The 23,620-nt window shown below is 39.3% G+C and overlaps 2 protein-coding genes across 2 annotated transcripts; both read left to right on the top strand.

Moving 5' to 3' along the window:
* Positions 1 to 9,525: 9,525 nt before the first annotated feature.
* On the top strand, positions 9,526 to 11,228 carry nkx2.7 (NK2 transcription factor related 7). The gene is made up of 2 exons (XM_075469167.1): positions 9,526 to 9,781; positions 10,553 to 11,228. The coding sequence occupies exons 1-2, from the start codon at positions 9,526 to 9,528 to the stop codon at positions 11,104 to 11,106; spliced, it is 810 nt and encodes a 269-aa protein (XP_075325282.1). The 3' UTR covers positions 11,107 to 11,228.
* Positions 11,229 to 17,984: 6,756 nt separating this feature from the next.
* On the top strand, positions 17,985 to 19,241 carry nkx3-1 (NK3 homeobox 1). The gene is made up of 2 exons (XM_075469130.1): positions 17,985 to 18,240; positions 18,578 to 19,241. The coding sequence occupies exons 1-2, from the start codon at positions 18,048 to 18,050 to the stop codon at positions 18,973 to 18,975; spliced, it is 591 nt and encodes a 196-aa protein (XP_075325245.1). The 5' UTR covers positions 17,985 to 18,047; the 3' UTR covers positions 18,976 to 19,241.
* The last annotated feature ends 4,379 nt before the right edge of the window (positions 19,242 to 23,620 follow it).

The following is a 23,620-nucleotide window of genomic DNA, read 5'->3' on the forward strand; positions in this document are numbered from 1 at the left end:
GCCATGAGATGCAAGATTATAGGATGAAAAACCTTCTGCAACATGCATGTACAAAAAAATACATCTGCATGCAATGCTTACAAATATGAGCAAATATTCTTGCATGCATTTCTTACAGGCAGGCCTCCAGAAAGTAGGCTCATTTGCACAGCATTATGTGGTGCAAGATTCCCTTTTTGGGCAAACACAGTGACCCTGAAGTCAGAGATCATAAAAGTTCATAGAGCTTCTGTCTCCAGTATGCAGGCAAGCAACAGACCCACTATTGTTTGTCACTGTTTTAACCTTTTGATCAGATTCTGAGGGAGGAAATAAATGCATAGTGCATGCAGAGTGTCACCAATTTGATGGGGCAAATGAACAATGCACTGTGGTTAGTGCGGTACGGCAATTGCTTCTCCCCTCTCCCAGTGTGTTTTATATTCATTAGGTCCTAGTCGTTCCCATGAAACTTGTGGCATATTCATCAGCACTGTGACAAATTAGATGTGCAGTGAAATGGAGTAAGACTGAGAGCAGTGGAAGATTAGATCCACTCCAATCTTACCCAGCAATCATTATCCCTTCATTTCTGTGGGGAAATACCCAAGGAAGGGAAAGAAAATTAGATCAAATTTTACTGAAGGAAGTGCTGGAGTGGCAGGGGAAAGAGATGAAACAGACATTTTCCATTCCTGTCAAAGCATCTCTCTTGAAAGCATTTGTCTTGGAATAACATGCAATGCAGTTTTTGGCTCTGGATATGCCAAATATATACAATCAAACAGGTATTCATTTTCACTGAAAGTAGAGATAAATAGATCCTCTGCATTTTGTCACAGTCCATTTGCAGAGCTATGTTATTCGTGCATCTGAAGTCTGCCGTTGCCAATTAAACTGATGGAGCCAAATGAGCATCATATTCAGTCACTTCACTCATGCAGCTGAAAGTCTCTTGAATGCTCTCAGATGTTTCCTTCTCTTATTGCACCTGACGATTTACCAGCTCTCCCACAGAGCACAATGGAAAATACACAATACGGGTAAAACCACAATGTAGATTAAACCACGTTCCACACAGACATAGTTTATGGTTATCCTCTGTTCCAGCTGCATTCTTGGCTTTGTATACAACCTGGAAGAAATGGTAAGAGTGCACAAGAAACACGCCTACACAAGACTGAGCTACAGTTTTGAAACTCATATGCAGGATCCTCAATAGACAGATAATAAATATAGTTCAGGTCGTGGGGAAAAAAATCAGTTGACGAAATTCGTAACTCCTACATATATTTTGAATTCAGTAACATGGCAAGAACTGAATTCTCACTTATTGATCATAAGGTTCAGGGGGTAAAAAAACACCTCTTTGGAAGTAATGCAGTGTGGTAGCGACATCTAGTGGCTGAAAATGTATCACACAAATGTATGTCTTTATACACCACACAAAGCTGTAACATCTGAAAATTGGCAAATTCACAAACACTATGCTTTAATAACAATGATGCTAAGATCTCTCATGTCAGTGTTAAATGATTATTTTAAAAGCCATTTCGGTTATTGTTTCTTAATCTTAATCCTAAATTAATCTATTGCACGTCCTCACAATTTTCTGAGTCCAAGTTAATTGCTACACTCCTAATTTGTTATTTTAAATCAAGTAGACACTGACAACATGACGATGGTATGTTCAGTACATGAAATAATAGATACTGAAAACAGCTTTAAATTCTACATCACTCCATCACACTACAAACAAGCAGGAATCCCAAAGTAATTCATGATCAGTAACGTGATAATGGCTTAGGTTGCTGTAAGCCATAATCTGAAGCACTGGTGCAACATTCCTTCAATATGGCTGAGAGATAACACTGACATTTGTGTCATAACAGCTGGGCATCATTGAAAGTAAGCCAAATTTAAAATTTCCTTCCAGATTTATGGATGCAGAAGTAAATGATTATGAGTGAAATATGTTAAGATGCGTACATCATACCCCTTTAAAAGGTCACTCATTAGTGTGGCTGATGCAAACTGGCCGAACAGTATTTGATGCATGAAGAGATCAGGAGTGTGGCAGCTGGTACAGGTGACAGTTAGAAGATTTGGCAAAAAGTTTACACTAAAATCATGGACATGAAAGTCATGAAAGTAATTTTTTTTGTATTATTTTCTTGCCGTAAAATGATTGTACATACATTTTTTGTTCGAAAAAACACAAGCAGTGCTCAAAAATCTCCTTGTTGATTGTGAGTAATTGCACTTATTAGTTTTTCTATGCCAAAAAGGTCTATTTAACATTATTCACTGAACACACCATAGAATTAAAAAATCAAAGAACACAACTCAGATCTGACAAAGAGGATTGCTCTTTTCCAAGATCCCCAAAAACATAGGTACGCAAGTACATGTCACTGGGAGGAGTAGCGGCTTTCTCAAGGTCTGAAAGAATCAATAAACTGGTTTTGGTGGTCAAGAACAACCCAGGAAGCAATCCATCAAGGCACGGTTGTGCCATGAAATGGAAGCCGCTGGAACACTAGTACCACTATCAATAGTTGACAGTGCTATGGTATGAGAAGCTGCTGTCCAAGAGAGATACTGCTGGTCCATAATAAACACATTCAAGCACGACTGAAGAATACAGCTGACCACAGAGGCAAAGAAAGGAGTTTCTTGAAGAAAGAGTGAATTCAAATGAGACAAAGATTGATTGCAACAATGAGCAGATATACATTTAAAGACATAAAGATGAGACTTTAACGGCAATAACTTTGTTTCAACTGTTAATCATAGTGACGGCAGTAACATCCTGCACTTTTGGTGTCCCAAAAGTACAAAGACCCCAAATACACAATAAAGCTGGTTGCAGGTTTCCAAATCCTGACCTCTACACTGTGAAGAACGTGTGGACAATGCTTACAAGTTGGATTTATAAAACCAATAAATTTGAATCTAACTAAAAGTTTACAAGAATGCTGAAGTTGATTGATGATCACAATAGTGTCTTGTTAAGGTATAACCTGTTCATTCAGGATCATTCAGTTACATACAAGTTTTCCTTTGTGTATCTTTTTTACCGTGTTGATTTCAGAAAACTCTAGATTGAAACTCATACCTCAAGTTAATTTTCTCAATAAGAATTATACATATTGCACAATCATTTTACTTTAGAAAGAACTGTGCTTCTATTATGGATCCTGATACATATACTGTCTCAATAGGTGGTAAGTGTTCACTAAAATCCTTTGATTTTGTCATCCCTTTTTCAGCAAATCAAATGATTTCAAGGCTACTTTCTCTTTAAAGGTAGGACCATAATGATAAAAATTGATAATGTCGTCCTCTAAAATTAAATGTCCTAAAACTGGAAATGCGAACATTGCTAAGTTAATTCAAGATACACACGTGTCACATGCTACCGTGAATGCCTGTAACATTCTGAAAAATACATCAATCTTCTCGAATGTCAATTACTTTCCAAAATAGATCATAATCCCTCTACTAATATATATTCAAGCCTTTAAAAAAGTTTGCATGAAAGTAAGATGCACAACAATATTTGATCACAGTAATGATCATACATTATTGATATAAGGACTTTTCATGAATACACTTTTCATGATTTCCCAGAAATGTGTTGTCCGGTTGTGAAAATTATGGTGGTAGAGGTGCTCAGCAGTTTGAGGCACGTTTTGAACCACTTGCATGTCATTCTTTAAGCAACATCTTTCACCATTAGTAAGTTACTCTGTAAACCACAATGCATGTCCTGTGGAATGTAAGAAAATGCTCCCATGTCTCATGACTATCGATTAACACACATACTCTTAAGTTGAAAAGTCTTCTTCTCCCCTGAATAGAAATGTCATTGTCACATAAGATTTTGATGAGGACCTTCAGTTACATATTGGCCAAAGGAGAGCCGCGTTTAGTTTCACTCCATGTAAGTCGACTCTATCGACTCTTTCAGCTGCTATCAGCCCCCTATTTTGCTGTATGATGAATTAGGGGTAGTAGTGGTAAACTTTACCTCTTATGTTACAGTGAGGGTACATGTGGTAGAATCATTGGGAAAGGCTTTCATGACCTTAAGCAACTAGAGTCGCAGAAAGTTGGAGAGAGAATTGCTTTGAGGCTTCAGGGAACACTGCTGCAGTGATTAAGTAATTAACCCATCAAATGGGACACGCTAAAATGGCCAAGGTGTCAAACAGTTCCGGGGTTTTTTTTTTTTTGTCTATGCTTTTGAAGTTCAGGTTTCTTGGTTTGTCAGCTTGTTTCATAGAACGTCAATGTCCAAAAGCTGAACATTGCATCAAGTTTTGAGGTTTTGTTAAACCTTGGGTGACTGAAAACTTCCACCATCTGAGAGAGCAGGTGCAGGAAGCACAGACAATTAAACCATCCATAAGACAAGATGAAAATAAGACAAATTTAAATAAATTGAATTTTTTAGAAATTGAAAATTAAGTCTGTATGAAAAAAAGAAGAAAAAACTGCATATAAACAGATCAGTTTTTGTTTCAAACTCTGTCTGCCTAATATAACGGTTGATATCACTGGTTTAAAGCATGTGTCCTGCAAATCCATGTTGCAGTTTTTCCACCACTGAATATCCTCTAGTACAAGAGCAAACCAGGTCATGACCAACTTCAGTCCTTTATACATGAATATATGTATATTTTAAGAAAGGCACCATCCCAGAGATTTTCTTCAGAGCTTTTTCTGTGAAAACACAGATTTCTGAAGCATTTTTCTGTGCTGGTTTGGACGCTGGCCCGCTGGAAGGACTTCTGCTGGTAACTGGCAAATTTTTCCATCTGTTATGCAACATTATCATGGCAATGGGAAAGTTGTTAACCTGTTGGAGTAGCTAACTGAGCTTTCCAAAGCTAAAGTAATGCCTGGAATAAGACCCGAAATCAACATGAGTTGAGGAGGCGACATCAAAGATGTAGAGCAGGAACAAAATAGAGAAAAAGATGAAAGTAGTTTAAACCATTTCGTCCGGCGCACATCTATAATGATGTAAAACAGTAAGGAAATGTAAAAAGAAGTAAACTAATGGATAAGTAATGATGAAATTTTGATTCTGTAATGAGGATTTGAATTGAACTGCGCTCTTCTGGACAGAGGTCTCTAATGTTGTTCTATGGAACTACGAGAGCCTTTTTCCCAGTTTTGGGGGTCACAGCCCTGAGTGCTCCAATGACCACTGGAACTAGTGTTGCTTTCACTTCCCACATCATTTCAACGTCCTCCTTACGGCCGTGGTATTTTTCGAGCATCTCGTGTTTCTTCTTCTTGATATTACTGTCACTTGGAACGACATCTATCACTGCAGCTTCTTATTTTAGTTTGTCGACCACCACAATGTCCGGTTGGTTAGCCATCACCAGTTTATCAGTCTGGATCTGAAAGTCCCACAGGGTCTCAGCTTGGTCATTCTCCACCACCTTTGGAGGTATATCCTAGCTTTGGCTTTGGGAACCCGTACTCCGTACATACCTGCCTGCATCTATGCCACTGTGTGCTGCACTGTCTCAGAGGCCTCTTTGCACAGCCTGCACCCGGGGTCCTGCCTTGTGCGGTCTAATGCTCTTGTGGTCAGGGCCTGTTCTTGAGCTCATTTTCCTTTTATCATTCATGAACACATCATTTCTTACTTGTGGTGTAAGTAGTTCTTTATTCCTCAACTATTTGAATTATGCTCATAAAACAACACGTTTCTTTTAATATTACACATCATAGCAATAATTAAATTACTAGTTAATCAATTCATTAGTTGGTTAATTAGTCATGTGGATCATTTAGCTATGAGGTGTTGTACCTTGCTCTTCTTCTCACTCGTTTACCCACTGTCATTATCTTTAAATCACTGGAAACAGTCAAGGGATTACTCCAACAACTAATCAGTGACCCTTGCGGTTGTATTCAACAATAAATATTATTTTGCCTTCATGAAAAGATGACCTGGTGTTCCAGAATTAAAAGAAAATCCTGGACCAGCTCTTTAGAGGCATGGCTACACAGTGCTCAGCACATTGTAAGAAGGTATTATGAGGTGAACAGGCTCTCTTGGCTCCTGTCATTTTACTCCTGTGAAAGATGCATTCAGTTATATGCTTTTAAATCTGTTTATTCAATCGTTTATTTATTTATTCATTTATTGACTGGAGCAAGGACTATCACTTGCACAAATGAGGCTCCAGACCCTCATGGGAACAGGCAAAGTTTAAGGAAAACATGTAGTTTGTGGAAACACAATGACCTGAAACATTCATAAATTCACCACTGAAGAAGATTATAATGATGAAAAATAAAGGAATCACGAGGCAACATGCTATTAGTATAATAAGGGAAACACTATTCAGTGTGAGTGTTTACGAAACACGGTCACCGCTGAGAACCAGAACCACACTAATTAATTGAGCAGATCACTCATAGGACAAAATTGAAAAAAACTAAAAAAAAGAAAAGAAATAATAATACAGCAATATTACACAAACAGAATAAAAGGCATAGGAGTTGCGTGTCCTCAGACTTTTAACCGTCACTGCTGCTCACACAGCAACGAGCCTCCATATAAGCTCTCGTGAATTCAGTTTCTTTGAGCCAAAGAAAAGGACCCAACCAGTAAAAGACTATAAACCAACAACAAAACTCAGAAAGATTATAATTAGGGATATTTAGTACAGTTATGGGGTTTGAATAAATCTCAACTAAAAGGGAAGCTAACCAGTGCATATATGGATTATGACAAGCAGAGTCAGAATTTGTGCGTGTGTGTTTTTGTACATTTACTACATTCACATAAACTGCCTTTTAAAAAGTTTGTGACATGTCAGTTGTGTTGCGTTAAAGTGTGAAGTTGAGATAAACAGAGAAACATGTTTTCTTTGACTATAAGAGTGTAATTCTCACATTTTCTTTGCCTTTTCCAACAAATTTCATTTAGTTCTGTTTGTCCTGAAAAAAAAAAAGTCCAACTAGCGGTACATCAAGCATTAAGCTTTACCTGAATTCAAAAATATGTTAAAAGTATTCTTTAGTTTCTTTTTGCTCGCAGCCAAATTGTTCCTCTCCACCAGCAGCTTTAGGGTGGATGTTCCTGTGATGCACCGCTGACAATCCGTCTGACATCTTTAATGCTGCTGTTTTTCACTCAGTTTTCACAAACTCACTTCCCGTGGTGATACCCTCCACTGAAGTGGCTGGTTTCTGCTTACAAACATTACAAACATGCTCACCATAGTGATGCATGACAGGGTGAAATCTCACTTGCGCAGATGAAAACAAAGGCTCAAACAGCCTTTAAGTACTCAACAGTGAGGATTTATTATTTCACACAACACAGTTTTAGACAAAAACTTAACAATAAAAGAGCAACACACTCATCTTCAACACTGCGTTGAGGTTTTTAGTTTTAGTTTTTTTTTTGCTGTTAGAGTGAGACATCTTCCAAGTCTTTTCTGATTGGTTCTCACATAAGCAGATTTCAAGAGGTCAAGTTACCTAACAAACATTTTAGGGCCTTTGGCTAGACTTATTTTGAGGTTCGCAGTTTGGTTCACATAAGTAACACCTTAAAATAACAAATATATCATTTATAGTTAGTAAAACAATTGTTGTGAATGAACCGTTAATAACAAGTTGATACAGAGACAAATAACTTGATAAGAGAAAAAATAAAGACAGAGAACAGGCAGAGCCAATAATAATAAATCTTCATTATACTCAATCAAAATGTCATCATTACTTATCCATTAGTTTACTTCTTTTTACATTTCCTTACTGTTTTACATCATTACAGATACCCCCCTTGTCTTTCCTGTCCTTTCTCTCTCACCACGCAGTGATGTATCATAAATGATAAATGCTAACGGTCTCAATGAGAGTAAAATGCTGAAATGAAAGGATCAGTCAGTCCTGATGCATTTCTAAACTAAATGCTCATTTGTCAGCCAGGATGGTGCACCACCTGGGATGAGGAGAGAGGGACTTGACGAAGAGGTAACGATGAAGCCAGTCCTCAGCAGCCAGTTTGAAGCACCTCTTTATTTTAGTCAGAGATCCTGTGATAATGAGGGGGCCTACTAGAACCCAGTCGGCATTGTGCATCGTCGCTTGGGGCGCACAAACACAGCAATCACTAATGAATACGTTTCCGATTCTGTGCTGTTCACGTGTTAATCAGGATCCGCTTTTGAAGAAAAGGATCAGTATGATATATTATCATATCATATTTAGAACGTGATCTTCATCATGCAGCAAGGACCAATTCATGAGAGTGGAAGATGTGATTAGAAAGACAGATAACTCATTAACTCATCAATGTTTACACAACAAATCATATCATTTATACTCCAGAATTGGTACGATTCCAGTTATTAAGTTGATCAAAGCTGGCGTTTTAATGAACTGTTAATTGAAATGCTTGATTAATACATTTCTAACGAGCAGTTATAGCTGTTTTGACACAGTTTCCAACCGTTTTATCTCTTGGAAATAGCCAACTTCTCTAAATGTGGTCCCTTTGAAATATCTTAATCTGCTCTGACTCCATTTGTCCGATACTGATGAAGGGCCCTTTCAACAGGTTTAATAACATCCCCTTAGAAAAAAAGAAAAAAACGCACCTCCATATATCTCCTGCAGTGGGACAGGCCGTGTCTGCCCGTGTTCCTGTCTGTGTGGAGGCGCGCCTCGGCCTCAGTCAAGCATTGCAGGCTGGCGCCGTTGGCTCTCCACTTCCACAACATCAGGTGTAATGTTACTGTTTGTTGTGGCCTGAGAACGCTTATAACATGGCTGGAAAACAATGTCGGTGGTAAAGCTGTTCGACATCATCCGAGATCACTCAACCCCTGAGGACCTGCGTGCTGATTAAGCGGCTTATTGGCTCACCAGAAGCGTGGTTTGGTGGAGACACTGAATAAATTACCCCCCCCCTTTTTTTTTTTTTATAAGATTGATTTCTCTGAGATAGCCTACTTTCTCTTGTTTGCAACAGTGCAACAAAATTTATATACAGAGTTCCAGTTCTTTTTATCTTTTATTTTATTGATCATTTATATGGATATGCTGGTTTAAAGTCACGTACATGGCAGGTCCTAAATGATTCGTTTAAAAAAAAAGAAGAAAAAAAAACTTTACCCGACCCGTTCCAAAAATACCACACAGCATTAAATATCAAAGTGAAGTAGTTAAGCTACAGGTGCTTCTTGCGGTTGGCCACACGCCAACTTAGTGCCAGTCCCGCAGTCTTCTTTCTTAATTAGGCTTCTTGATTACACCACCTCACACTGACAGAGAGGACATGGGAGATGTGTTGCTGTAAGGTGAGAAGACAAGGAGCTGCAGAACTCACTGGGTGTTGGTCAGTATTTCAGACGGGGGCTGATATCTATCTCCCTTGTTCATTAGCCGCGGGACCCTTGAATGATTTAAATCTCCCCTCACTCATCAGTCAGTGAAGAGTTCCGTCCGGCAGCATCAGCAGCAGCTCCAGATTGGCAAGGGTCGGAAACACAGCTGCATCTAATGGTCAGGAGGATGCATCCCAGTTCAACTACCTCAACACCTTTTTCTGTAAAGGACATTTTAAGGCTAGACCACCACTTTGAAAATGATTTTCTGATGACCGATCAAGTTGTTCCGATGCATCATCACCAGCACGTGAGGGCTGCGGCCCGAAGCGGCGAATTCTACGACTGTCAGAGTGAGCTGTGCGACACTGGGACGCAGGGAAAACTCAGCGCTCACAACTCAGCTGCAGCAGAAGAGATCCGTGAAAAGGGTGAGACGACGCAGCAGCCCACAGAACTGTCAAGATTGTTTGTTTGCTTTCAAGATAGACCTTTACGTGTTTAGACTAAATTGAACGTGGACGCAAAACCAAAGGCGGCCTGCACGAACCCTCACGCTTCCATTTCCCATCTCGCTCCACCTGCGACAAGAAATTCTAAAAGGCATTTGACTTTAATAAACCATAGTATATGGGGTGCTCATTTGTGACATTTCTCCACCAACGCATCCAAAAGTAATCAGCTACATTATAAGGAGCCCTTTCTTATGGTTGAGATGTGCATGCGGGGCTGTACACATTTATTCCACCTGAATAAGAGTAAATTGTAGTAAAGTCAGACAGACTTTAAATTATAACAACAATTAACAACTAATTGTATATATATAAAAAACAACTACTATATATATATATATTACGTTTCTTATTTTAGATACAAAAAACTCATATAATTTAGGTTATTTCAGGTTGTTTAATTTTCCACACAGGTGGCAGAAACATTCGATTGGTGGAATAATTCGATTTTCTTTTGAATTCAATGGGATATAGCGTTTCATCTGACTTTATAGTGTCAGTTTGGTAAACAAGGCTACAGAAAAGAAAAAAAAAGTAAAACTTTGGTAGCTAAAGTCTTCCTCACAAAATCATGTTTAGTTTCGTAGAAAAATAAACTATCAAGCAGCCGTCGGATATAATGTGAACTGTCAAAGTTTCATACAGTTGAGTTGTTTTTGGTTCAACTTTTTTCCACCCCCTGATGTCCAGAGATGAGCGGTCCTGATAGCTCGCCTGACTGTGACAACGAAGCCAAAAGCAGAGCGAAGCTGCGCAGGAAGCCCCGGGTCCTCTTCTCCCAGTCCCAGGTGTCCGAGCTGGAGAGGCGCTTCAGACAGCAGCGCTACCTGTCCGCCCCGGAGAGGGAGCACCTGGCACACACGCTCAAACTCACCTCCAACCAGGTCAAAATCTGGTTCCAGAACCGGAGGTACAAATGTAAGCGTCAAAGGCAGGACAAGTCTCTGGAGCTGGCGGGTTATCCACCTGCGCCGAGGCGGGTGGCGGTGCCGGTGCTGGTGCGGGACGGGAAGTTCTGCAGCGCAGTGTCCCATTCAGCACCGTATAACGTGACAGTTGGACACTATAATCCAGTGTTCGGGTGTGGAAACAGCAGCTTGTACGGATGCGCTTATCACAGCGCGTCACCTCCAGTCAGCGTGAGCGCCGCACAGATATCCAGCAACCAGCTGGTGGATTTAACAAGTAACACCGAGGGGCCCCTCAACCACGGACAGCTTCAGGCCTCGTTTGCTTGGTGTTAGAGGATCTTTGTGAAATATTGGCCATCAAAAACTTTACTTTCAAATGTTTATTGTATGTTCTGTTTGGATTATGCCATGAGTTTTATCTCTTTGAAACGCCCAACGAACTTAAAAAGCATGACGATTCCCACTCCCGAGGGATAACGTTAATTATCCCCCTTTTAAAAAAAAAAGGTTTTTCACTGATTGTATATTTTATACGTAACATAACAAATGTTTTTTTCATTAAAGATTTAAGGAATGCAATAATGGTTATAACATGTTTCTGTTATTCAAGCTAAACTCTTGGAGATGCATCTAATAAGCTTTCCATAACATCTGGTCATTTGTGACATATATAAAGCAGTATTTTAAATTCTTTTTTTTTTTTTTTCAAAATTCATTGTCTTCAGATGATATAAATCGCAATATCAAAAGGCTCGCACCACATGCACGTGGGGATGGCAGGGATCTGACCAAACTCAAAGTTGTCTCGCACCAAGGATCCAATTAAGAGCAACATACCTGATCAGAAAGCAGTTACAGAGCTGCGCAGTTTATCAAAGGAAGCCATCGAAGAGCTAATGGATGAAGTGACATCTGACCTGACAGCGCTGCTCTATCAAGCTGAGCTCATCATTGTCCCATTCACAGACCCGCGCTGATAAGGCTGGGGAGCTTGTCCTGTCCCGGAGCTTTGCTTGGTAAACAAACCCGCAGACAGAGTGGCTCTTAAACTTTTCAAACATTTTCAACCCAAACAGGAATCACCTCCAGTCGGACCTGTCAGTCACCTGCAGAGCCACCGAGTTCGGAGGCTCTGCAGGTGTCGTTCGGTCCACGGACAGATGTGGGAGATATGGCCACGTGTCGGTATTCTCCAGTTTGCATGCTTTGGAAATACTTTTAGTTTATCGATCGATAAATGAATCAGTTTCGCTCAAAATGTAGACGTGGCTGCTGAGCCAAAGAAGGCCGGTGACAGAAGACATAGTTCTCAGAGGACAGAGGAGCTCAAGGAGCTTCTCTGCAGATAAGAATAAAGCTGTAGACAGAGCGGAGACCGACAGATCAGATAATACCGCGTGGGTGTGAGCATGTGTGTGTGTGTGTGTGTGAGAGAGAGAGAGAGAGAGAGAGAGAGAGAGAGAGAGAGAGAGAGAGAGAGAGAGAGAGAGAGAGAGAGAGAGAAAAGAGCACGTGGTTTTAAAATGTTACTTATTTTGTCTGTTATCTCCTTAAAAAACAAACAAAAAGAAAGAAAGAAAGAGAAAACAAATCTTTAAATCAGACATATTTTCAGGCTACACTCAGTGATGAGACCATGTGTACCAATCCTTTCCCTCAGCTCTTTCACAGTGGAACAGCGAGTTTCCTGATCATCACATTTCAAGTGTTAACAGAAGCTTATTGCTGTGTTCTCTTCTACTATCAGCCGTATATGACATCATGATGACAACACCGAAATCTCGTCGTTGAAGCTGCATGTTGCGGCAGACGGACACATGCAAAAATCCGTTTTTACATGAAGAGAAAACGAATCCATCTGAGGTGTGGGAGGTGATTGGGAGAGGAGAGGAGAAAAACAAAACAGCCTTTGAAATCCCTGTCTTTTTTAAACTTGAAAAAAAAAACTGAAACCGTTTTGGTGAAGCTGTTCACAACCATTTAGATTTTAAAGCGTGTGATGAATTACAAACACTTGCTTCGTCATCCATTGTTGAACATTTCTATCCTGAAACTAACAAGAGAGATGAAGCAGTAAAACTCAGAGAACGCACTCCACCTTGTGTTTCCCTTTGAAATGAAGTGGAGTTGAAGTCTGAAAGTAGCATAAAATAAAGATACTCAAATGAAACTTCAGTTACATCAAATCTGTGCTTGAGTAAACGACTTAAGTAGCTCAGGCTGCAGGCTACACGTTGCTTTCCACCACTGATCTAATCACTTTCCACTTCATAAATTGATTTAGATGTAGGTCAGCCAGGCCTACTTGGGCTTTCATTCTGATTCAGGTGTTTTGGAGAATTACGTTTTAAGATTACATCGACTGATTGCAGCATTTGTAACAGCCCAAAAACAACAACAACAAAAATACTAAATACAAGCCGTGAGCCGTATAAGTGAGAACAAAAAGCAGGAAATCTTATATACTTATTTAGATCTATAATAAGTTTTTGGGATTTCTACACTCCTTGAATAGTTCATTTTCAAGTCTGTATAGTTGTGCTTTATTGTGTTTAGGACAGAGAGAAGGTACGTGAAGGATAGATTTATCTTTCTATTTTTTTCTTCCAAGCATTTGATTACACTGTTGTGATGAGGGTCCATTTATATAGAGGATGACGTGAGGCTCGCCATCATTATGGCCTCCAGCTTGTGTTCCACCAGCTTCAGACGGACATATATCACCCTGGTTGTATGAAAATGTTTCCAAACATCGGTCTGATAATCTTGTGTTTATGATTACAGCTGAGATTATTTACAAATCCAGTGATTCCTCTGTTTTAAGTTCAATTCTGTAGCTTCCAACTCAGCCTAAGAAATAGGTGATTTTGCAGTTATTGTTAATCGACACCTTAATAGGTGACTTTGAAGCTCCCCCTAGTGGAAGAGTAGCGTCACTTTCATTTGTGGAAAAAAAATCAATTAAAAAGCAAAAAAGAAAACCAACTCTCCAGCTCATAAAAATCAGATAATCGGTGGCGTTTGCACAAGTCTGATTTTATCCTTTTTTTTTCTGTGAGAAAAATGTAAACTTCTGGAAGAATCAGTGTTCGATGTGTTTTTAAACCCTGATGCATAATGGTGAATTTATCATGATTTGTGCTTGTGTTCCAGAAAGTGGCATGAGGAACTTCTGTCTAACAAGAATGGATTCATTTAAATACCAGCAAATTTTGGAAGTAATCATCAAACCATCTGTACAAAAGCTGAAGATGAGAAATGGATGGCTTATAGTGTTAAAAGCCTTCTACTGGGTTTTTCTTTTATTTCAGCCTTAACCTTGTAGCACCCACAGTTGTAGATATGCAACAAGCTTTTTATTTATTTACATTATTTATTTACATTACATTATTTGATTTTTTAAATTTACATACATTATTCACATTCATGTGTAATATTTTTTTACATTACATTTTATGTGCCGACAGTTGTCACAGCAATCATTTTCTTGGGTCAGTGAATTACACTCTGCTTTGCGGAGGTCTGTTCTAGTTCGTTCTGGTCTCGTTTGGTGTGGTCTGCTTTGTCCACCTTTCACAGCGATAATGGGAGGTCAGGTCTCCAAATTGAATTATTACAAAATTAATCAGGAAAGCCCACAGTTGCAAATATGCAACATTGCCTAAAATGATCAAAAATAGCCCAATTCCAAAAATTCCAAAAATATTGGTTTATTCCCACCCAAAGAGATGCAAGAAGAGCCAAAATGATTTTTTTCAATGATTATTCATATGCTTGGGTGCTACAAGGTTAAGTTGAATATGGATTTTGTGAGGCTTGCATCATTTTATCATCACCACACCCTCCTCAACTATTAACTCCCAAGGTCAAGACTTTGAGACCCCTTTAGCAATGATTACAGAAGCAACTGTTTTGCTCAGCACATCAATCCACTGATATCTGTGCCTATATCTCAAGAGAAAACTGATCCAACTACTCCAAGCTGGATAGTTTGTACAACAATCTTTAAATCATGCAAAATATTCTCATTCATTTTGAAGTATGGTCTTTCACAGGGCATTTCAAAGACATTTGAATGTGTCCTCTCAATCCACTGGAATGCTGTCTTAGAACTATTTCCAGGGTCACTTTCATTCTGAACAGTAAATGTTCACACCAGTGTCAGTTCCCTCAAAGACTGTAACAGGTTTTCTTCTTGATTTAACACCATTCCTTCTACTCAGACCAATTTCTCAGACCCTACCCATTACAAAACATCTCCACAGCATGAAGTTGCCACTTCCGTGTTTAAAAGTGGAGATAATGCTTGTGAGGTGTCGTGCATTTGCTACATGTGGTTTTTCTTAAGAGGCAAAAAATTAAATTTTAGACTCTTCTGACCAGAGAACGTTGTTCTCCACATTAGTGATTACTCAGATTCAGAGGGTGTAAACTGAACATTTTGTCGCGGCTCTAATAATCCCCTGTCCCTAAATCAAATCGGAACAATGTAGACAAACCTCAAACATGCATGCATGTCAGCCAAAAAAATCTCACAGAAGATCAAGCCTTTTCGGGATAGACTGGGTCAAAATCCCACAAACAAGGACTGAGAACTTTCACTTGGTTAAAAAAGCATCCACAGACCATGGAATAGTACTAGCCAAAAAGGCACAACTTTCAATTAAATTTAAGTCTGATTACATATTTCTTATTTCATACAGTACACAAGAGGGAAAGTCCATGTACAATAATGTGTAAGATCGAGAATAAACATTTCTGATACGACAAGATACCCAGACAGAAGTCTAACAAATCTACTGTTGAGTTCCAACTAAGACTCATTACTTATCATCTCAGACAAAGAAACAGCAAAGAAGTAGCAGAACACCGATGGCACAACAACTTTCAGTGGCTCAAAGAAAACATTGTCACCCCACAGATTGTACTGTGGAAGACAAATGCCTTCCTAGGCTAAAAGGTCGGAGGCTCTGCAATGTCACAGCTATGCAGCAACATATCTGTGCAGTGAATGCTTCAAACACAATGTAGGAAAAGGAAATGCCACTGGTTTCAACAGAGAGCAATCATGTGGATTGTCACAGAATAAGGGCAGGGGATGACAGCATTGGGAGATGTTTAAAAAAGACATTTCTAACACAATCCCCCAACCCAAAACAACGAAGGCGCTGACTCACACTACAGACTTTGTTTGTGCTCATGATGTAACTCTGAGCGCATGAGGTTTCGTTTTCCTGGTTAAGCTTTTGTGAAAAATCAACTAGCAATTGGATGTTTTGGGGGTTTTTTTATTTTATTTTTTTGTGATATTGACATGAACTACTCTTTAAATAAACATAACATTTTCAGAGGAATTTAAATGCTGGCAGACTTTCCTTTTCTTCAAATATTATCAGTTTTCTGCATTGAAAATGATCCAAAAATAAACATGCGGAATTTTAAAAGAGGGAGCATAAAAAAAGCTGTGTCTAGACGAAGGGATAAAGTCTCCCTGTGCTTACAGTTCAACATACCTGAGCAGACAGACAGTCGCGGACTGGGTCAGGGTAAAACATATCCTACTGATGATCTTAATGCTGTGTTTACAAGACAGCTGGTTCCACAGGAGAGGAATCCCAGTGCATTTAAAATGGATGCTTTTCATAAGTGATGATCCATACACAGGACAGGACACACTGTACTGGGGTTAGTCTGCTGATAGAAAGCATCCACCATATATTCATATTGCATATAAAGTAAACCAAAAAAATCCTGTTTTCAAACATAAAAAGTCATTCATCTAGTTAAAGCTGCGATGCTATCAGCACTCACCACCGACACTGGTGCTCGGTGCAAGGAAGCTGGAGTCAGCGGGACCCAAGGGTGCGCAGGGGGTCATGTTTATCATACCTGCATTCGTGCATTTCCTAATGAAGCTTGAAATCCCAGAGCAACATAGACGCCTCTAGTAAACACCTCAGTTGCTGGAGAAAGGTCAGCCTGAACCACAGAGAACAACAAATAAACAGCCAATGAACAATGAGTGTGTCCATTCAGGAGCCGGCCTAAATGTGCCAAACTCATTAGTGCTCCCGGAGGTTTGACCACCCACTCTGACCCCCGCTCGCCATTCCCCTGCAGAATGTGTTGTCTGCCTGAGGCCACTGGGTTACTGCGCTGAGCTGATGGAGGCGTGAGGATTAAGATATAAATCCATTTAACTGCTATGGCACCACATTCTCAGGTAATATTCCTGTCCAGAGCAGAAAGTTTGGTCTCTCTTAAGGAACTCAGTGTCTCCTATATTCTCCTATTTCTGTGTTGCACCAGAGAAAAACATACACCAATCATACTTTTTTAACGGCGAGAACTATCATTTACTATTTATTATCATGTAAAGTGATGACTTCACGAAACAATGTTTTTGTGAACATGTAAGCGAATGACACCGTAAGTAACCGTCAATATCGCCATGAATTCAAATCGACAACCCTCAAAAAATAGTTTGAACAAAAAGAACTGTATAACCTGCTCAAATACAGTATTTACTTTAGACCTATTGTTATATTACACTGCGTTTTAAGCACAGATTTACTCTCTGACCTGTCCAAGGTTGTATCATATAGAATCAATGCAAAATAGAAGTATAATCATGAAAAATGTATCTGTGTATAGCGATGTACAGGTAAAGATATATTTTGTCATTCATTTCATTGTGCAACTTTATCAGTTTATTACCTACATTAGAATGAAAGAAATTGATATTTAGAAAATGGCCCTTAAGATATATGAATTTTAAAAAAGATGGTAGATATCACCATGAAACTTCCTACATTTTACAATTTACATTATAGCAACAATAACTATTTGTATTGCCACTGTTCTAAAATGTATTTTTGAACAAGTGAATGAGGTGGTATCAGAAAAATAGCGACTTACGTAGGTTTTTCTTAAAACTTTCATCATGCTAAAAAAAAACATGGAAGCATAGTTGCCCAAAATGACATCTTAGAATTAGTTTGAATCATTCAAATGCGGTGCTTTAAATAAAAGTACAATACTTCCCGTGATGAGGAATCATCTTTGCTCGACCTCAAAGATTCCTATCAATTTAATCTGTTGAAGGAAAACAATAAAAGTTAGTTTAGCATAGTTGGCCCGCCTCTTTCACATGGGTGAACCCTCCCCTTCACTTGTATAAATTCAGACCTCGTGAGTGTGTGAGCACGCACACTGCCTCAACCAGCTCAATCAGCTTTCTGATACTGAGAGGCATCCGGTTCCTGGATTACTGGATGGAAATGTCTGACACAGTCAAACCGGTGACATCCTTCCTCATCGAGGACATCCTGTCCAGTAAGGACAGCACAAGATTTAATGAAAAATGCTGCTCGTCAAAGATGGAAAGATGTTCACAGTGGAGGGAGGAATCTGAAAATCTGTCAGTGCAAGTCTGCACTCGGGAGTCAGCGTTTGGAAGGCAGACAGGTGAGCTTCTGCAGATTGGAAATAATAGGAATAGTGAGAACAGACTATAATTTGTGTTTGTTTTCTCACTGATTGGCAAAGTAATGGTTAAGATGTGGAATTTAGAATATTCATTGAGTTAAAATTAAGGTCTTTATTTTGGGAAACTGCCACTATGTGTTGTGAGAAGAATGTAGTTTTACAGGTAAAAATGGTTTTCCAAGAACAGCTTTCCTTGATGGTGGTGGTTGTTTACATTACAATGACCTTGAACCTCATTAACCACAGGACTGATGTGCAGGCTACATCAGACGCATTGTGCCCGTTTTATGACCCCTGTTTGTTCTGTACTTTATAGAGTCACTGGACACATCCTGCCCCAGCTCTTCAGAGTCAAGTTTTTCCTCCACAGGGAAACAGAAGCGCTCCAGAGCTGCTTTTACACATCTGCAAGTGCTTGAACTGGAGAAGAAATTTAATCACCAGAAATATCTGTCTGCCCCAGAGAGGGCTCACCTGGCCAGCACCTTAAGACTAACCGAGACCCAGGTGAAAATCTGGTTTCAGAACCGACGGTACAAAACCAAACGAAAGCAGCAGACGTCAGAGTTCTGTAAGGATGTGTACAAAGCAGAAGGACTGGGCTTGAGAGAGGATTTGGTCAGATCGTCACTTATTACCTCCTTCTGCAAAGCTTATCAATACAGACCCTACCTGTGGGACTACAGTGGCACCTGGGGTCCAATGTTATGGTGAAAATGACCCATGATTTTTAACTAAAAAACCAAAGATTAGTATTCTTGAACTTTAGGTTCCATATTCGCTCTCAAAGTTCATTCTGTGTTAATTGACATAGTTCTGAATTCAGTGTATGTTCTCATGTTAACTTCAACAAAAGCATGTTATCCAAAAATCATACTGTATGTTGTACGGACATGACATGGGTTTGCAGAGCGAGCCATCTCATCACTGAATGAAGCTGCGTCGTTGTTGAATAATTCATTAATAAATTATTGTTGTTACAGTTTTCTTTTCTTTAAAGCTCTGTGTAGATTTCACTCACAGCTTTTGGGAATATTAGTCACAAAGTATAGTTTAACAATATGTGTTCATAGAGCTTAAAACATTTTAGAAAACATATGACAAAACTAAGAAGAAGAAGAGGAAGAAGACGGTAAGCTCTCTGTAATATATCAAATGCAACTTTTGTGTGCAGCAATGCTCTGTTCTGACACTTTGGGTGTTTTACTGGAAACATTTAAACTATCCGCATCAGGTTAAACTTGATGACTGCAGTGAGATAGGTATGATGTTGTCAATGAGGGCTAAAGAATGAGACCTGATTCCTTTAAAGAGCCACTGATCTGATTACATGGAGATAAACAGCTCTTCAGTTTTCTAGAGATGACATCATGAGTAAAGCAACTGTGTAAAGCCAGACACAATGTCTTTTTCTGTGAGACCGTTGGAAAATTTAGATCACAGTGAAAATCATAACCAGATATACGGGTAAAAAAAGATATAGGAAGATGTAAAAAAAAAACATCCAAAAGGGGAAAGTAGATGCCTAAAGCAGTGCAAAGTAACAAGAAACAATTGTTAGAAATGACCCCAACAGAAGAAATTTAAGATCTGCATGAGACGCATGGTACACATAGTCAAACATCAGAATATTAAATACAAGATTGAAAGCTGACTGACATGCATCCCATTTTAAAGCAATGGCAAACTGTGTTCTGGCAGACATCAAGACGATAACGGGAAGCCACATTCACTTTTGCCACCTTGAACAGCCATCACGTGGTAATGATAGTAAAGCAGATGCTTAGCTAGAATAGTACAAACAGAACACGTTTGTTAAGAGGATACCTGCTGCGGGACCTACAGAATTTATATCCATTTTAGCCTAATTCTAGTCATTTGGATACAAACACAAAGAGGCTTTTAGATTGTATTGGTTGATGACAGATGTCTGCCAGGGTTCTTCTTTATCACTACTGTCAGATGTCTTGTCGTTGACCTGCAGGTAACACAAAGAACAATATGTGCTTAGTTATTGATATTTTCCATTGTTTTAATGGGGGATGTTGTCTGCTTTTGTAATCACAAAGCCTCCTGTATGTGTACTCCCTTCCCAGCTTAGCTTGCAGCATTCTTCATAACGAGGCTCAACTTTAAGGCTTAGTCTGTAGTGTGCACCACAACACGCACCCCTGTGTACAAGTCAAAATACTTAAAAATCCACGGAAAGCCTGTGGGTCACAATTGTTTCCAAAAAAAACAGACACAGCAAAGTACTGGGCCTCAACTAGGCAGAGAAGAAGGACAGCCTGTTGCATGATTCAAGTTAAAGCATTTGTATAAATGCACATTTTAACATTTTCATCTTAATATGGGCAATAAAATGTTACACAGGATATTTGTGAAATAAATTAGTCTATTCTTGTTAACTTGTTAACTTAATTCTAGCTAGATAACTACTCTTGTTAAAATGTAGAAGTGTTCCAACTTGAAGCCACATGGTATACGTGCACTCCAAGCTCAAACATAGCCCTCACAACACACACACACACACACACACACACACACACACACACACGCACACACACACACACACACACACACACACACACACACACACACACACACACACACACACACACACACACACACACTCACACACGCACACACGCACACAAAAACAAAGACAAAGACAAAGACAGACAAAACGCTTAAAGAATCCAGGATAGATCTACGTGAGAATTCTGTAACGCCAAAGATTGTGGTTGTATGACATGCGTCCAATCACATGATGAGCAAACCTAAGATAAATTGTAGGTCAACCAAAATGTGTTGTCATTTAGGGCCGTGCACAAATCATGCACAAATCCAAACAAAGAATGAAGTAACTCTCTGCACATATTTATCCTTCATCCACAGCAATATTCGTGTAGGTTTAGAGATGCGATGTCTTTACTCACTACACGTGTTTCTTGGAGCAAACATAAGAGTGCAAAATATTTCATTCAGGAACCTTTATTGTTTCCACAAATGAAAAAAAAACTATACATACTATACATGTACAGTATAATGATAGAATTGAATCGTAATCATATTTCTGATCTATAAGAATTCAATTATTTGCTCAGCGTAACTTTGAGCTATTTATATAAAAGCTGAAGAACAGTAATGTGGCCTAAGAAGTTAGGGGCGCTTCGTGAAGCTTTGTATGCTGGGCTGACTCAGTACAGTAACTAACAGGGCTGATAAGATGGCCCGCAGGATTTAGGATTTTACATATTTAAGAAGGGCATGTTTGTAGTAGCATAACCAAAGTGTCAGCAGAGGGCTGATGGAATTGATAGAGGGAGATTTGAGAGCCACTAATTTGTCTGACTTCATGAGGTACCTCCACCTTCCGGAACCTGAGCAACAAGTGACAAAAGGTAATCGCATTCATATTTTTCTTGCGTTTAGGTGCTGACCATCTATCTAATTTACAAAACATGTGTAGGGAAATCATTCATCCCCTGAAATGTCTTATGTGCAGCTAAATCGTAAGATCTCATTAAAACAAGCATCGATATAAACGTAATTGCGATCCTATCCAAAGTCAGCTTGCAAAACATAGAATGTTAAACAGACTGTGACATATCTGCAAATAGCTTAATCAAACAAGAACCTCAACTTTTGTTGATTTCCTTGAGCTAAAGTGAGTTCTTATCAACAGTGGCAGTGGCTGAACTATTCCCTAAACCCTCAGAGTAAACAGGTAATTAGACATGAAGAGGGCAGATAGCATCTGTTATGACGGCACTGAAAACCTGACTGTATCTCTCTGTGTCTCTCAGGCTGTATATGAGGAAGCTCATCTGATAAGGGAGCTTGTGGAAGGGTGAAGCTGAAGGTTAGGAGAACTACTATTATTGTACTTGCCATTGTCGTGCCTGCACTTCCGCAGGCTCAAAGAGACACGGTACATTGATTCTCAAACTCTGAGGACTTAAAACAACATCTTCTGTTTCCTTCTGGTTCAATCCTCAGTTTGGAGAGTGTCTGTCAAACTTGTCTGTGAGCCACCTGGATTAACTGGATTTGGCAAGTAAATGATCAGAAGCACAGAGGGGGAGTTCATAACATCACTGCCTTATTTGTTGCTCTATATTCAATTCAATATTGTTCTTGCATGTGGGTAAAGCATTAAATCGGAGGAAACAGGCTTAAGTTTAATGCTAAGTCTTAAGAGTGAGTTTGTCTTTAGGTTTCACTAACTTATTCATTGATTTACTTTTTGTGTTCGGTCAGAAATATATTGCATACAGCATGGTAGCGGGGCCATTATCATTCTCTTCAAGGTGGTCAATGATGCTTTGAAAAACAAGCAGATCTTCTTAGCAGATGAGGAGAAAAGCGACCCTGACCACAAAGACAGCCTTTGTCAGTGCTCCAATATGCCGTGACTGTCTGACAAATTTGTTGGAGTTGATAAGGAAGTTTAAAACAGCCCTGATCTTCCCATGGGAACGCTCGAAAAACTTCCTCGGATAGTGTAACTGGATCCCTCATGTTACGGACCCAGCAGAGCAGCTGCCTTTCTTCTCCCATCAGCAGATACAGCACACAGCATCTTACTTATCGCATGGTTAACATTGATTGTGTGGCTGCAAACAGTGTTTATGTGTGTGAGAGAGAAAGACACATGGGTACGACATGCAGATTGAGAGAGACAAGTATTTTTCCAGTGTTGTTATCTCTTAGATAAAGATATAAAGTGGTAAGACAGTTTATTGCAGATTAAAGTGATTAGAGAAAAGCATGACAAGGATGGAGAACGTGGACGAGAGGGGCATTCATTGTGCGCTTCAGATAAACAACCAACTCATGGAAGAGGGCAAAAACTAAACACTACAGGGTTACAGCAGAAGTGTACGTGTCCTCAGACATGTTGCTTTGGAATAAAGCTCTGCACTGTCTGCATCTCAGTAAAAACATCACATCGGCTTTTTATCGTTTTTTATGCATACACATTCTATTACACTATATTATGTGCAGATGACGATCGCACACGAAGATAAACAGCCATGCATCTCTGCAATGATATGATATGTTTATGGAATATAGGAGCTAAAACAAAGTCAAGGAATGAAATGCTGAGGTTGACAGGGCTATTTGTTCACTGCGGTGCAGGTGCGTCTGTGTTTCTGTGGGTTTGACCAGCAAAAAGCTATTAATATATAAGGGGAACTTGAAATTAACCCAACTGAGAAAAAAGAAAATAATATCAAGATGATTTTTCTAATGAAACCACAAATAATTCTGCTCCTTGTAAAGCTTAAAACTGATTTATAATGTTATGCCCATCTGCATCTATCACTATCATATCACTATGAAGCATATTGGC

Source organism: Odontesthes bonariensis, chromosome 6 (genome assembly GCF_027942865.1).
Source record: "Odontesthes bonariensis isolate fOdoBon6 chromosome 6, fOdoBon6.hap1, whole genome shotgun sequence".
Classification (NCBI taxonomy): domain Eukaryota; kingdom Metazoa; phylum Chordata; class Actinopteri; order Atheriniformes; family Atherinopsidae; genus Odontesthes; species Odontesthes bonariensis.

Excerpts from the sequence above, each read along its gene's own strand:
- nkx2.7 (XM_075469167.1), top strand. The coding sequence starts at position 9,526 with ATGGTCAGGAGGATGCATCCCAGTTCAACTACCTCAACACCTTTTTCT. Across the intron at positions 9,782-10,552 it reads AGAAGAGATCCGTGAAAAGG|AGATGAGCGGTCCTGATAGC; the intron begins GTGAGACGACGC and ends CCTGATGTCCAG.
- nkx3-1 (XM_075469130.1), top strand. The coding sequence starts at position 18,048 with ATGGAAATGTCTGACACAGTCAAACCGGTGACATCCTTCCTCATCGAG. Across the intron at positions 18,241-18,577 it reads AGCGTTTGGAAGGCAGACAG|AGTCACTGGACACATCCTGC; the intron begins GTGAGCTTCTGC and ends TGTACTTTATAG.